The sequence below is a fragment of the Dermacentor albipictus genome, chromosome 6 (assembly GCF_038994185.2).
Source record: "Dermacentor albipictus isolate Rhodes 1998 colony chromosome 6, USDA_Dalb.pri_finalv2, whole genome shotgun sequence".
Lineage (NCBI taxonomy): Eukaryota > Metazoa > Arthropoda > Arachnida > Ixodida > Ixodidae > Dermacentor > Dermacentor albipictus.
Genome location: NC_091826.1, coordinates 65,608,490 through 65,623,154, shown reverse-complemented (window position 1 = coordinate 65,623,154; position 14,665 = coordinate 65,608,490). Strand labels below are relative to the sequence as shown.

Sequence of the window (14,665 nt, the reverse complement as noted above, 5' to 3'; positions counted from 1 at the left end):
AACCAACATGCAGCTTCATTCAATTCTTGTCTACTTTGCAGACCGACTTGACTGCATAAGAGCCTGCAGATTTAATATACAACTTTAATGGCATGGGGTGTGCTGTATTTGCGCCAGCAGCCAGGAGAAAAAAAGTAGGGGAGAGCCATTGCCAAAGGCCAGTTGTGGAGAGGGTGAGCAGCGGGGGCAGAGCACCGCGGGGGCGTGCTACGTGTGCCGAGTGCAATTGTATCCTCTGCATCAATAACAGAACAGCAAACGCATTAGCAGATGCCAGAGTCGGCTCTCCTGCATAATTTACATTGTGATTCTCTGCCCGTACATTGCGGTGTCATTTTCTTTATCCTGACGATTACAGCTCGGTGAATACTACAAAAAAAGTTTTTTTTTTCTCATGGTTGCTATGGTAAGATGATGGGGGCAGCAAGCGAAATTGCCATTATACTTGTTCCAGACAAGAGTCACATAAACAGTCATATCGCTGCCGCAATGCTAAGCCAATCTGATACCGAACTGCGTTACGTAATAGAGCAAACAAGTGAATGCTTTACTGTGAAGATTCTGGTAAGCTGGTTTTCTGGCAAAGCCTGAAGCAAACTTCTTGGACGTTTCGCAGGCAGCATGGAGATATCTGTATCTGTAACAGCACAAAGGTTACTGATAAAGCCAGCACAAACAGTAACAACACAGAAAAACTTTTCCCTTCCGTGTTGACAAAAGTATTTAGGCAGGGGGCATGGTGCTGCACTTCACAGTATACGAGGATCTGTTTAATCTATTACGACAAATTATTAATGACCTCGAGCCAAGCCTCAAGACTGGAATATTTATTGTTTTCAATGGAAGAATGCCATTGTTTTGAACAGACATTTCTGCTTGCCAACAATCTTGATAACAACGGCACCTTTTCCAAACACCAAGCGTCCCAATTCTCCTGCCAGCCCACACTCGGCACATCAAAAGTTCGATTGGCAAGTTCTGGTAAAGGTTCTTCTACAGTCACAGAACAATTACGTTTCCTTGACTTCTTTTATCAGTAAAAAACTTCAGAGCAACGATAACTTGCCATGTTGAAATGCCACATAAGGCTTATACAAAGACTCCATGTATTTGTGTGAAACAGCCACACTATGCTTGTCGAATGGTGCCCTGTATGCATTACAAGACCACATGGGAAGTATTTTACATGGCTAGGGAAAAATGTGATCCACACTGTGTCCAAACATATACAGGTGTCGCTGTCACTAGGTTGAAAACACCAGTCAACAGGAAACACCTCTACAGCATGGTTAGTGATGAAATTTTTTTGTTGAAACACCACTACCTTGTGGCAGGCTCTAATGCACATTGATTGCAACACTGCACAGCATGATTAATTGGTGCCCACTTCCCCTGAATGCATGCACCACAACTGCCACCCAAGCATATGCGACCATCTTGCAGCACACACTAGCACATATGCAGTGATGGTAGGAAGGCTAAAATTAGTACTGCTACTACTACTCCTTAATTTCTTGACCATACACATGGTTCACTTTTTTTTTGCACGGAGAAGCTTATTCATCAACTGATGAAAGGGCATCTCTTCGGTACCGCATGCTCTAATTTGAGGATGAGAACTTGAACAAAACTACTTGCAGAGACTGCATTTTGGACATGGCAATACTAGTTTAAGAACTAAGTTAGGGTTAATTGGCAAGCTACATTATGGATCAAACCACTTCCAATCAGACTCCAACTCATGAAATAGAACCATTCATGCAGTTTCACAAGAAGAACATACAAATATATATGTCTACACGTACTATTAGGCACCGTTTTTCTCATGAAAAATATAAATGTGCTGAGATGGAAAGGCACGACTGTGACCTGAGAATGCGTCTCAATGCTTCACTCATGTCTGGTCTACCGTTATGAACTCTTTGCAAGCTAAGTTACGCAAGTCATCCAACTGTTAAAATGAACTGGCTTAACAGCACAAAATGAACTTCGTGCTGCATGTGTAAACTGATTTGCAGATCATATTAGTGTGGGGCAGAAAAAGGAATGATGAGAAAACAAAGAAACACTCCTTCGATAGGATAAAAATCCTGATTTTTGAAATTTGTCATTAGATGTAGAAATGCCAAAAAACATTGATCCATAAAGACCAGTAGATTAGGAAACACCATGCATCCCACAGGGTGGTGCATGAGGGAAGCTTTGAGCCAGACAAAGCAGGCCTGTTTGACAAAAGTTTATTTAGGTCTGTCACTTCGAATGAATAGCTCGCCAAGTACTCTGGTGACATTTTTTCTTTTCTTAGCTTGCTGGTCTTGAAGATATTTGAATGTGTAAATTGGGATGCATAACTAAGCAGTTAGGAGCCGTATCACAAAGAAATATTTTGTGCGGCATAGACTTTGGCATTCGTTTGGATCCATAACACCCTTCGGAAACAATAAGTGGAAGTTAAATGCCACAATAGGCTAACCAAAGGACATGCTTTAGTTAAAGCTGACTGTATTCTGGGCCTTCCTCTCTTAATTTTTTGACAAAATGGAGCTCTCGCTCAAACAATGTACAAAATTGTATGTACAGGCATGGCCACTGCAAGTGGGAACACATAGCTCATGGCATCACTCTGCTGTGTGCCCACGACCGGCGCCTCATGAAGTCTTCTGGCAAAGGTGCAATCAAAACAATTGGTGAAAAGCCTGGGGAGTCGTCTGCTATGGTGGGTCGTCTGCCAAGACTTCGAGAGGTGCCGGCAGGGAGCACTGCCGCGGGCTCTCATGTTTCCTCTAGCAGTGGCCGCACCTTTACAAAGTACAAATCACATCTTCGAATAAACAAGTTTAAATTTTTAATATTTTCTTCAAATGAATGAATTCTGAGTTGTTGCATGCCAAAACCACGATTTGATTACAAGGCGCACATAGTGGGGAACTCCGGATTAATTTTGACCACCAAGGGACCTTCAACGTGCCCCCAATGCACAGGACATGAGTGCTTTTGTGTTTCGCCCCCATCGAAATGCAATCATTGCAGAAGAGATTATGTCTCATGACCTTGTGCTTGCTAGAGCAACACTATAGCCACTAAGCCACCGTGGCGAGGAATATTTTTTTAAAACAAAATACTTTGCATGTGTTGTGCTGTTTCTGGATGAGCTGTGCCACTTCATAGAACTTTCGAGAAAGCTACCCACCCATTAGATGAAATTCATTTGCTCACACTGTGCATTCGACTTTTGCATTCACTGCTCCGGCTCATGGAGATATGGCTGGTTTACCCGTATCTCCATGTTGGGTTGTGGGCTCAAGTGCCTTATTTAACTTCACCTTAAATACCAAACGCTGTGTGTTCAACTGTTACCAAAGGTTGTGGGTTCAAATGCTTTAATTAACTATATCTTTATTAACTGTGCCTTAATTACCCCACCTACTGTAGGTTCGAATCCAACCAAAGTTGGGGGTTCGAATGGTTCGAGTGCCTTACTTAACTTCGCCTTAATTAACACCAAAGGTCATGGCTTCAACACCTACCAAAGGTTGAGCGTTCGATTGCCTTAGTGAACCCCATATTAACTAACTGTGGTATAATTAGCACCACAGGTCGTGCTAACGCTTCTCCTTTGCTTTGGCTTCACACTTTCGTATAAAGAAATTGATGGCCTAATTCGTCCTAATTAACACCAAAGGTCATGGGTTCAACTCCCACCAAAGGTTATAGGTCTTGATTAAGTTCACCAAATTAACACCAAAGGTAATGGGTTCAACCTCCTGAACTTTGATGTCATGAATTTTGTTGTCATAATGCAGAACATCGTCCCATGAGCTGCCTAAGGCTTTCACTTTAATAAATGCAATGTGTTAGTACAGATCCCACCCACCTGTAACCTGCAGCTATAGGCTCACCAAAAAGCACTAGGAGAGAGTACAGAGCTCTACATAAATACCCGCTTGATAAGCCTAATTCTGGTTCTATAACGGAGCTCTACAATACAGGCAGGAATGAAGCATACGACAATCACTACTAACTTCTTACAAGAAGCATATATTCATTACAACTTTATACAACAGCAGCATCTGAAATATGTTCACTAAAATAAACAATAAGGGTTTCTCAGACAGGAAAAGAGAAAAAGTGATATTAGATGCACATTGCAGTACTAAAGTAACGACAGTTAAAGATTGCCAGAATTACTAAACATAAAAATAAATGCAGTACAAGGAACTAAATTCACAAGTGTGACATAATATACAATAAAATGTACTATAGTTGAAGCTAGATAACATATAGTTAACACATAGAGGACCAAAGCACACATATACTAATACTTGCCACTTGTTTGCAGATCACGATTAAAATAATTCTCTTTTAAGAGGCAGCAGCAAAATTTCCTATTACGGACAACTATGGCTATGCACTTTTTAAGACCAGAAGAAAGGGAGCATAATTTAACAGCAGCTCACTATGTCAAATATCCAGCTATAAGATCATGCAGGACATTTTGTATGTCTGTTATGTGTGATTGCATGAGGACTCAAGGTACAGTGGTATAGAGGGCACAACTTGAGCATACCGTCACACTGCAAGCCTGGCTACACCAATCACACAGTGACAAAATGTACACAATACACATATACCCCATGACCTCATGACCATGTTTGTGAAAGGTGTCGCCCTTACATCTGCAGCTCTTGCTGTTTCCTTCCATATAAGTGTGAAGCTAATAAAAAGAATAAGCTTTTATTGCTTAGTTCCAACAATTTACATATAGAGAAAGCGGCATTAGGCTTTTTGATGGAAAATTTCAGAGAGTGGTGGAGGAAGTCACACAGACTGCTTCCAGCTCTTTACGAGATGCATGGACACAATAAACACAGCTTAGAAATTTTAACTGCTGCTGCAATAAAATCAGGTAGTTGGACTGCTGGAACAAAATGAGCCCTCACACTAGGCAAGATGTAAAAGGACTAATATGGTATGAATCTGGTGATGTTTGAAAGTAACTTTGAGTATAGTTTCGAACAAGACAAATTGAAAGAAAAACGAAAACTTGAAATGATGAGCAGTAGCCGAACAAAGAATGTCGCTTTAAGCCAACGTTTTGTCAAGTGAATTTCTCATCATCAACAACCGACACGAGCGACTCATACTGCTCCCGGGATCCCAGGCGCGTGGAACCTGCAAAGTCGCAGAGAGCACATGAAAGCGATGCAAATGAGGCGTTACACAACTGGACTAGTGTGCTATACCTGGCAATCAAAAAGACTCGTCACACTTGTCTGCAAAATACATGACAACCTTGGACTACACAACCCACACCTTACTGTCTTGGCAGTGGTGCAGTACGTGTCTCACACAAGTTCCTATCGCTCTATGCATACGAATTTTTGCTGGCAATACAAAGGGTTGCATTTTGCATGAAATTTCGATATAACGCCTAATTAGTAGAATTACTTTTTGTATTTAACAGTGCTTCACACATTCACCCATAAACACACACATGACACTTATTTTGTGTTGAAATGAAACCGTTCACTGATACTTCAACACACAAAGAATACAAAATGACACATGAATGAAAGCAATTACACTGATAGAAAATGAAAAACCTATGAAAGAAGAAAAAATAACTAAACGCAGCATTTATGTAACTTACAATGGCACCACATTAGCTAGTGGAGGAGAACACTGCCACATTTCTATGCATTAGACAAAAGATTGGTTCTCTCTTTTGGGGCACTGTAAGCAAGTACCACAAGTATTTTTTATTGCTTCAGAGAAAGCAAAGTAAAAAAACTAAAAACTACTGAAGGTAACCTATCTACCAGTTTGTTTCTGCCACTGAAACTAACTCAATCACACACAAACCAAGCAACAGATTTCTGAAGACAGCCAGAATTCCATGCTATAGGTTACCTTGACTTAACTATGTTCTCTACACAGAGTAAGATATACAGAAATAAGATATACGGGAGAGCCAGTTGATCTGATAGCAGTGTTTCCTTTTTGATGAGGTGAAAAGGTGGTTTTGTCGCTCATTCAGATGGTGACACTTTACATTACTCCACACCAGCTGCTAGATTTGGTGTGTCTTTCACTGCTATGTCACCAACCACAGTCGTCGCATTTGCTCCTTCTGTTTCTTTCACCTCCAACTGCAGAAACGTGTACTGTATGTTGCCTCCTGCACATCAGTGTACATAACTCTTTGCTGTCTGCTTCAGCTTGCACTACAGTTGTTTAGCTGTGAACATTCGCTTGTCATGATCATTCTGGATAAATGTTCCCACTCGGAATCTGCACAAGGTATTCACATTAAAGCTCTCACTATATCCACCCCACAGCCTGTTCAGACTGTTGGTAGCAAATGGACCGTCAGGGATATCTAGGCTTTTGCTAGATTTTCTGCATGCATATAGTATCATAACACAATGATTATTTGAAAAAAAAAATGTGGGGAGGGTTAACGTCACAGCAAATATCACTTAAACAACTTATGAAATTGGACCATAAATTCACTATAACCAGGAACTAAACCTTCATCTAAAGTCTGTATAGCAGCTATGTTCTTAACGAGAAGAAAGGGAGTTAACCAAGGGGCCCTATTTTTATTAGTCATATCATAAGAAGCCATCAAACACTGACACCCAGGACAACACGGGAGAAATTGCTTGGGCTTAATCAATAAAGAAATGATAAATTAATTGCAATGATGTAAATTTCGTGATGTTCTTGTGACGCCTGCGGCACAAAGGATGTTCCACATCAGCCGCCAAGGTCTGTGAGTGGTGGTGCTGGCTATCACTCCCAAGGTTCTACTAGGAAACATAAACAACCAAGAAAGTGGATGGGGAAACGGCGCCGCAGTAGCCCGATTGGTAGAGCATCGCACGCGAAATGCGAAGGTTGTGGGATCGTTCCCCACCTGCAGCAAGTCGTTTTTTCATCCATTTTCATTTTCATTAATATATCGCTTCTTTATTTCATTTATTAAGCACAAGTAATTTCCCCAATGTTGTCCTTGGTGTCAGTGTTTGTTGACTAGCTATTTTCTTGAACATACGGGCAGCTCTTAAGAATGTTCTTGTTGCTCTCACTAAACAACCGTTCAATCGCAGGTGACACAAGGAAATTCTGAATTTCCTTTACCATACCTGCATCATCATCATCCGAGAACAGAAGCATTCATGACTTCTCTAATCCACCATCAAACGAGCTTAACCTAAAGCTGTCAAGTGCGCGAAAAGGAATCACCTTCAAGTTTGACAAAACTTAGGAAAAGCAATGTGCACAAGCTGGAGGCTCAAACTATGACAGGAAAAAATTACCGACGATTACGTTACTTCCTAATGCGCAATTTGAGCGCAGCAAATAAGCTGTTTCACCTTTTCGATAGATTGAGGCAAAGAAATCGAGCAACACATGTATGCGCTATCACAGAATGTTTTTTTTTATTTTTCACACGTATTCCTTTAACAAAGACTCCACTAACAGTTCTTGACAGTCATGAAGGAAGCTTTGTGGTCGGAGAAATAGACTGATATATGTTCGACTTGGTACACGCATGCTTGATTCTCAAAGACGAGATTTATACAAGTGCCTCGCGGGGTTGTCACAGCCGTGGGACGCGTTACGAGCGAGAGGAACGGGATGTTCTCCCGCATAAGTGTTAGGAAATTGCTGTTTGTCTTTATGTCAACATTAAAGTCCCCCACTACTAACATCGGTGTGGATCGATGGACGGTTAATGCGAGTTGCAGGAAGTGCACGACGTCTTTCGTGAGTGCGGTAGCGGACTCACGAAAGCGGTATCAGTCGGTCGCTACTAGCGCTGAGGGGATGAAAGGGGGGCGGAGCTGGTTACGAGGCCGACGATAACGCCGACGCGAAACCCAGGAACGGACGCCAAAGAGCCATTTGTGTAGCCAGCCCTCCTCCACAGTCTCTCCTCCTCCCTTCCATCATCCTCCCTCGCCCGGAGAGCCGACAGCGCGCATGCGCGGCGGTGGAGCAGATTCGTCGGCGAGCTGGTTACGAGGCCGACGACGACGCGAAACCCAGGAACGGACGCCAAAGAGCCATTTGTGTAGCCAGCCCTCCTCCACAGTCTCTCCTCCTCCCTTCCATCATCCTCCCTCGCCCGGAGAGCCGACAGCGCGCATGCGCGGCGGCGGAGCAGCAGATTCGTCGGCGAGCTGGTTACGAGGCCGACGCCGACAACGCCGACGACGACGACGACGCGAAACCCAGGAACGGACGCCAAAGAGCTGCGCTCTAAAAATGCAGCATCCTGCGACAACTACGTAGCATGACAACAGCGCGAGACAAGCCGGTATCAAATGAAAGCAACTGATTTAAGCTTGCAGTGCTTATCAAACAATCGAGCAATGCAAAGTAGGTTTCTGAAATCAGCCCAACCTGCAGCTTCAATCATTTCTTTTCTGCTATGCGGCCCTCTTCGTCTGCATAAGAGCCACTTCTCAATATGGCTACTTATTATCCGATCTCAATGGCACTTGGTGTGCTGTAGTTGTGCTAGCAGCCTGGAGGAGAAAAGAAGACTAGAAGCATTGCCAAAGGCCCATTGTGGAGAGAGTGAGCAGCGGAAGCAGAGCATAGTGGCGGCATGCTACATGTTCTGAGTGCAAATGTGTCCTCTTCATCCATAACAGAACAGAAAATGCATTAGCAAGTGCAAGTACATTCCTACAGCGCATACTCGTAGAATATACTCCTGACATTAACGAAAATTAGACATGCTCACAGCAGAAGAATGATATGAAGAGAAAAATTTCTAATGGTCAACTCAATTGTTCGCATCGGGTTTACAAATGCGCACACTTCGCAAGAATAAGGACAACAGAAATGTACCATCTACCCCAGCAACGAGCCTTGTTAAAGTATAGCATTCACAAATGTATTAATTAATGCTAGCGCAGTGTTCTAACCCACAGCTATTACATTTACTGCTACAGCTGCCATAAAACTGCAGCAATATATTCACAGGCTCAGAATGCAGGCTGTTGTTCCTACACAGAAACTTTGACAACCTTTGTGCTCATTCCCAGTATTTACGGCAAAATAAAACATACACAGAGATTCAGTTCAACAAGTTAATAGGAAGCAGAGTCCTATTCCCAGAAACAATTGCCCTCGTCATCAGCCTATTTGAGCAAGATGAAGGGTTCTCCCTAGGCCTACAAATTTATTACCTCCCTGTTATGTTACAAAACATAAATAAGGCAGCACAAAAACAAAACACTGTTGTTGTTTTCTGCTAAATGATTCATTTTAGTGCTTTTTTAAAACATATTTGTCCTTCAAGTTAAGGCTCTATTACAGGTTTGCGCGGGACGAATGCATGAATTATGACAGAAAGAACAGCAAGATGGGACACAAAGGAGGAACCACACACACACACGTCTCTTGTGCCCTGTCTTGAAGTGCTGTTCTTTTGTAATGAACCAACTAGCCCGTCAGTATATCCTGCATGAATTACACACTTTCTTTCTTTTCAAGGATATGCCATATTTACCCATAAGTTCAAGGTAAGAAAAGTGGCTGCGGCTGAAGGTTTGTCCAACGTCTCGTTTCTACATTACAGGTACATTTGACAGATCTGGTAGTGTCTTTATGAAAGTATGTCCAAAAAATTTTTGTGGTTATTGTATGTTTCACGTTAAGATACATAGGGCGTAAGCACACTGAACAGCTAAACAATGCAAGCTTAACTCAATGCAGAGCTCATTCCGTATGTGTTGCTGTGCAGCGTGCCTGAGTCATTGCAACCCACACAGAGTCAGCATGCTAATCACTGTCGCAACAACCGCCACATCAGCTTTCACAGCATTGATGAGTGCTTTCAGAGCAAAAAAAAAAAAAAGAAAGGATTCTATTTGGTGCCCTTCAACGCGATACTATGACAACGCATGATTCTCACGAATAGAATGATGATGCAGACACGTCCGCTATTTATCCACTTAAGCAATTGGTGCAAATGCATCTGTGTTGCAGAATTTTACAAGTACAAACATGTTGACCTCAAAACTGTGATCCACAAAACAATAAAATGTTAACTAACCAATGCAGAGAAGCTCAATTCTTCTCCGAACAGTTAGCCCCGCTAAGCGCTGTTCATGTCGCCTTCAGATTTTATTTTGAACAGGCACAAGTGACTCTTGTCGTACTGTTTGCTTTGTCACTGAAAACAGTTCTTTGATGTTTCTTTGGGAGACTGCTTCAATTATACCACTACACAGACCACTAATAAAATTTACAATTGGTTACGTGAGTTACAGTGTCTTGTGCAATGTTGTAGTACTGTATACATTTGTAGTGACTGCGAAGAACACAGTAACAAAAACTGTTTATTGCAAAACTCTTTTTTGGGCGAACCTGCACCTAGAAAAACTGGCTACCCTCAAAGCACATCAATAGTGACGAGCACAGTCAGTGAACGCTGAAATCTCATTTGTGGGTCAAGTGCATTGGCTTTTATACATTAGACTGGTCAAAGGATCCAGCATAATCACTGGTGCCTGTGTGCGATCCAGGAAGTACTACACAATGCACATATAATCAGATTACACAAGGTTTGGCACCAACAGACAATGGATAGAACTACCGATAACATTTGGGAAACTTCTAATACAAGCAGGCATGTCCTGCGCCAAGCGATCACTTATAACATTTGTTAGCTGGTGACAAGCGGTCATCAGAGAAGCATAAAGTAGACATGTCAGTACATTCAAAACCATTTTTGGCCATGTCCATGAGAGACCGGGCTAGCTGGTAATCCATGATGATGCACACAGCGTGACAGCAGACAAAGGATGGAAAGGCAAGATGGGGACAAAGTGACAACTTCCCACAATGGGTTGGACTTCCAAATTGGAAGTTCACCCTTGTCTCTCCTTCCTTTGTCTGCTGTCATGTGCACATCATCTGCTTTGACATAGTTTTGTCTACTTAAAGTAATTAATACTGTGTAGATGCGGTTCTGCAAAAACTTGACGGAGAATATACACGCAGTAGCTCACTTAGGTGGTAATCAGTGCCAATGCAGCTAGTTACCGATACATTACATATGAATGATTAGAGTAAAACAAAAGTGAAGGGCACAAGAATTGGTTTCTAGAAAGGCCAAATGAAAAAAAAAATTTACAGGAGAAACCTGAACAGTTTTCGGTCAGTTAACATTACAAGTACCGAAACGATCGCAAGTCAGCAGTTTTTTTTTCAGAATTGCAGTAAATTCAGCGATTGGTTTGCTGGGTACCTGGGTTGGATACCAAGTCGATTTTATCTTTTTTTTTCTCTTTTTTTTCTGTCTGCAGCAGTTCGCCCGACATCTAAGACAAGATGACAGTAAGCAGTGCGCCCTCACTTCTGGACAGCCACATGGGACCATCGAGTCAGGCATTCAGGTACATTTATTGTGCCGTTCTTACATGCACAACGTGTAAAAACATAAGAATAAGCATAGTGTTACAATAAACACTCGTAACTCATGACCCAATGGTGTAATAAGTGACGGTGGAATGAGTGGCCGTGAGGACATGCTGCTTGTTCTCATTTGCCATTATCAGATCTAAGTGGTGAAAAGGTTTTCGCCATATTAGAAGAGCTGCCAGTAAAAAGAAGAAAAGAAAGGCTGATAAAAAAACAGTAGGAGAAGGAATTGAACCTGGGTCTGCAACATAGCAATAAATGATAGTGCTATGCCACCGCTGCTTTTTTTTTTCCTTGCATGGTATTTGTTCCATAATATATAATATGTGCAAGAAATGTACTAGCATTACAGCTAACACATCTCATATTGAACGCCTAGAAAGGACCTATAAACCACACTGCACACCATGCGCCACAGAAAAACTAGTAGTAGTCTTGAACTTAAAAATGCTGGAACTTGCCGAATTTCTTTGCCCGTTGACCTACGAATAACTGCCTGAAAACTGTTGGGGCTTTTGTCGTAATTTCGTATTTTTGTTGATTTGGGCGTCTCTAAGGCGGATTCTTGTACCCTTTATGTAAATTCTGCTCTAAACACCTACAGCCACTTGTAAACGCCTCTTTTGTTATACAGGTGTCACAGGTGCACTTTGGATCGCGATCAAGCCCGATACGGATCTAATTTCTCAGCTGTGATTGGCTCCTTTGCACAAAATGCGCGAGATAGCCAATCGTAGTCGAGAATTTCGATCCGGATCAGTCCCAATCGCGAACGGAAGTGTACATGTGACAGCAGTATTAGAAAGGCGAGCTTTCTGCAGCGTTAGCACTGGTTGTTGTGCAAGTGTGCTACGTCTTTTAATATCTGACACTTGTTTGCGCAACCGCTTGTTTGCACACATTCGACGACGGCAAGGTATGCATGTATGATAAGCGGCTCTCCAAGTATTCCAACCACTGCACTCTGAAGGCATCGCGAAACTTCGTGGAAAAGCTTTGTCTATGTTCGCCTGGTGACTCGCGCAATACAAGGGAACGGCAAAAATATGTTGTCACTAGCTCAATATCTCAAATCACTTTATCTAATGAATTCTAGAATGAAACTCGCGCATTGCCTACGTCAAGGTTGGCAAGCAAACCATGGGCAAATGGCAAACCACACAATAAAGAAGGGCGAACGTGCTTGTGCTTTTGCGCCCTTTCCGCCATCTCATAGGTAGCATGTCGCGCCATGTTTCATTTCGATGGCTTCGCCATGGGGAACCAGCGCTGGATAGGCGGCGTGTCCAAAAGAGTGCGTTGCACACCGCCCTGGTGACGAAACGCATCATATCCGAGCCGCTCGACCAGACGACACACAAGTGCGCTGCCGTATTATAGTTCATATGTTTTTGTTTTCGCGCCGCTTCAAGTGGACAGTTTTCGTAAAGAAGCTAGCGCCATTAAGTGAAGAAATGACGAAAGAAGCTTATTAAGCTCTATATATTTTTCACAGTGTGTCGCAGCGAGCACGTGTGTTTCTTTAATGGTTGCGCTGTGTGTCGTTGCCATGCGTGCGGGGCAGCCTGCCTCGCAAATCTAGCAGCTATGGCTCCGGTCGTGCTGCGCTATGGTTTCAGAAGTATTAGTTGGCCTGAAGACTTTCCATATTTCTCTGGCTAGACATAAAAAATTCTGATGTTACTTCGCCACAGCAGTCAATGGAGAAGAAAGCTTTATCACATCAGCTGACTCGCGCAAGCAGGGCTTTGAGTGCTCCGCTGCTGGATCAGTAACAACGCTGGCTACATTTAGCACTTATTACATAAATTTACCGGATGCATCTCAGCCCGAGTCCTCATCCGCATGCACATATTAAAAAACACATAGGCGGCTTAGTCGCGCGTGCGCCGGCAGTATTCGTACACAACTCATATTACAAGGCAGCTTCGCCCCCACATAATTCTTGGCAATGAATGGATAATATTTACTTTTCGTATTGTTCGCTTCGTGCGGTGGCATTGGAAGGGGCTTGGTGGTGGTATTGCAAAGGAAAAATGGCTGGTACATATGCCAGACAGTGCATGCTATTACTCATTTTGTTTCCGACGAAATGCCAACTGCACATTCTGCTGTTTGGTACTGGCTGCCACGGCTGACCGTCTTCACTATCGAATAAACCAAGCACACACGCGAAATTCGATTTAGAAACCAGCCCGACACCACTTGACAGGGCGACAAGACAGGAACTTACTCCGCTCGCCTGACTGCTTGGATCCAACACCGCCTCCATTCTTGTCCGTAGGGTTTAGATGGAAAGACGCAAAAGGATACATCCTCCCTCATCCCGACGTAGTTGCGGCACTTGTATACGCAACAGTATCGTCGGCGTCCTTTTGTTTTCCTTCGACTTTCAGCGCACGCAATGCCACTACCAGTAGTAATTTTCGTCCGCGTGAGCGGCTGAGTTGTGAACGTTCTGACCGCCAGGGCGGCGCTGTAGGTGTCGTGAAAACTCCAGCGCTGGGCCGCTATTTTGTAGCGATGCCTTATGCCTTATTCTATGCTATTGTTATCATCCACCACACACGGCCGCCTGATCCCATTGATAATGTGGGCAGACCGTCGCTCTGACCACTGGCCAAGCGCGCAAAGCCTGAAGAAGCATAGAATCGGAAAAGGCATCGCTACAAAATACCGGCCCTGGTTCCCCATATGCGGTTTCGCCGTCTCGTGATGCACTGACGTTAGGCTGTTGACAATGCTGCAAGTGTGGTTTCAGTTTCGTATCCGACGTCGCAATTATCACTTATTTTCTTGAAAAAAACAAAACAAAAACAAGGCGTGTTCTTTAGTATTAGGTGAATACAATAGGTAAACCGCCACAAATCATCTAGGATTGCTTGCGATGTGCAATTAACTCATTATTTTTTTGTCTGCAGATTTTCCCTCTTAGTCTGCACGACAAAAATAGGTCGCTTCCGAACTGTTCCAAACGATTTGATGCGAAAGTGTCAAATCTGGCTCACTGAGCGAAAAAGCCTTGCTTCTGTGTATGTAACAGTGAAATGGCACCTAAGCTCTCGATGCCATTGGTTGCGACGCCATGCATGGAGACGCCACATTACGAGCGCAACATGTCTTACTCTACGACGCCAGTGTACTCATAGAGTTTCTCACTATAAGGTAGTGAGAAACTATGAGTGTACTAGCACGACGGTGCCTGGATCGCCCTGCCCGC

At 43.2% G+C, this 14,665-nt stretch overlaps 1 protein-coding gene across 12 annotated transcripts in view; it reads right to left on the bottom strand.

Annotated features, from left to right (window-relative positions):
* The window catches only part of LOC135912313 (zinc finger protein 677-like), a 46,568-nt gene that overhangs the window by 4,655 nt on the left and 27,248 nt on the right, over positions 1-14,665 (bottom strand). For 10 of the 12 annotated variants that reach the window (XM_065444703.2, XM_070540736.1, XM_070540737.1 and 7 more), the window contains one exon: positions 552-637. The exons of the other annotated variants lie outside the window; for them this stretch is intronic. In XM_065444703.2, the coding sequence (XP_065300775.1) occupies positions 552-637 (86 nt within the window). The remainder of the gene's footprint in view (positions 1-551; positions 638-14,665) is intronic. 12 annotated transcript variants of the gene reach the window in all.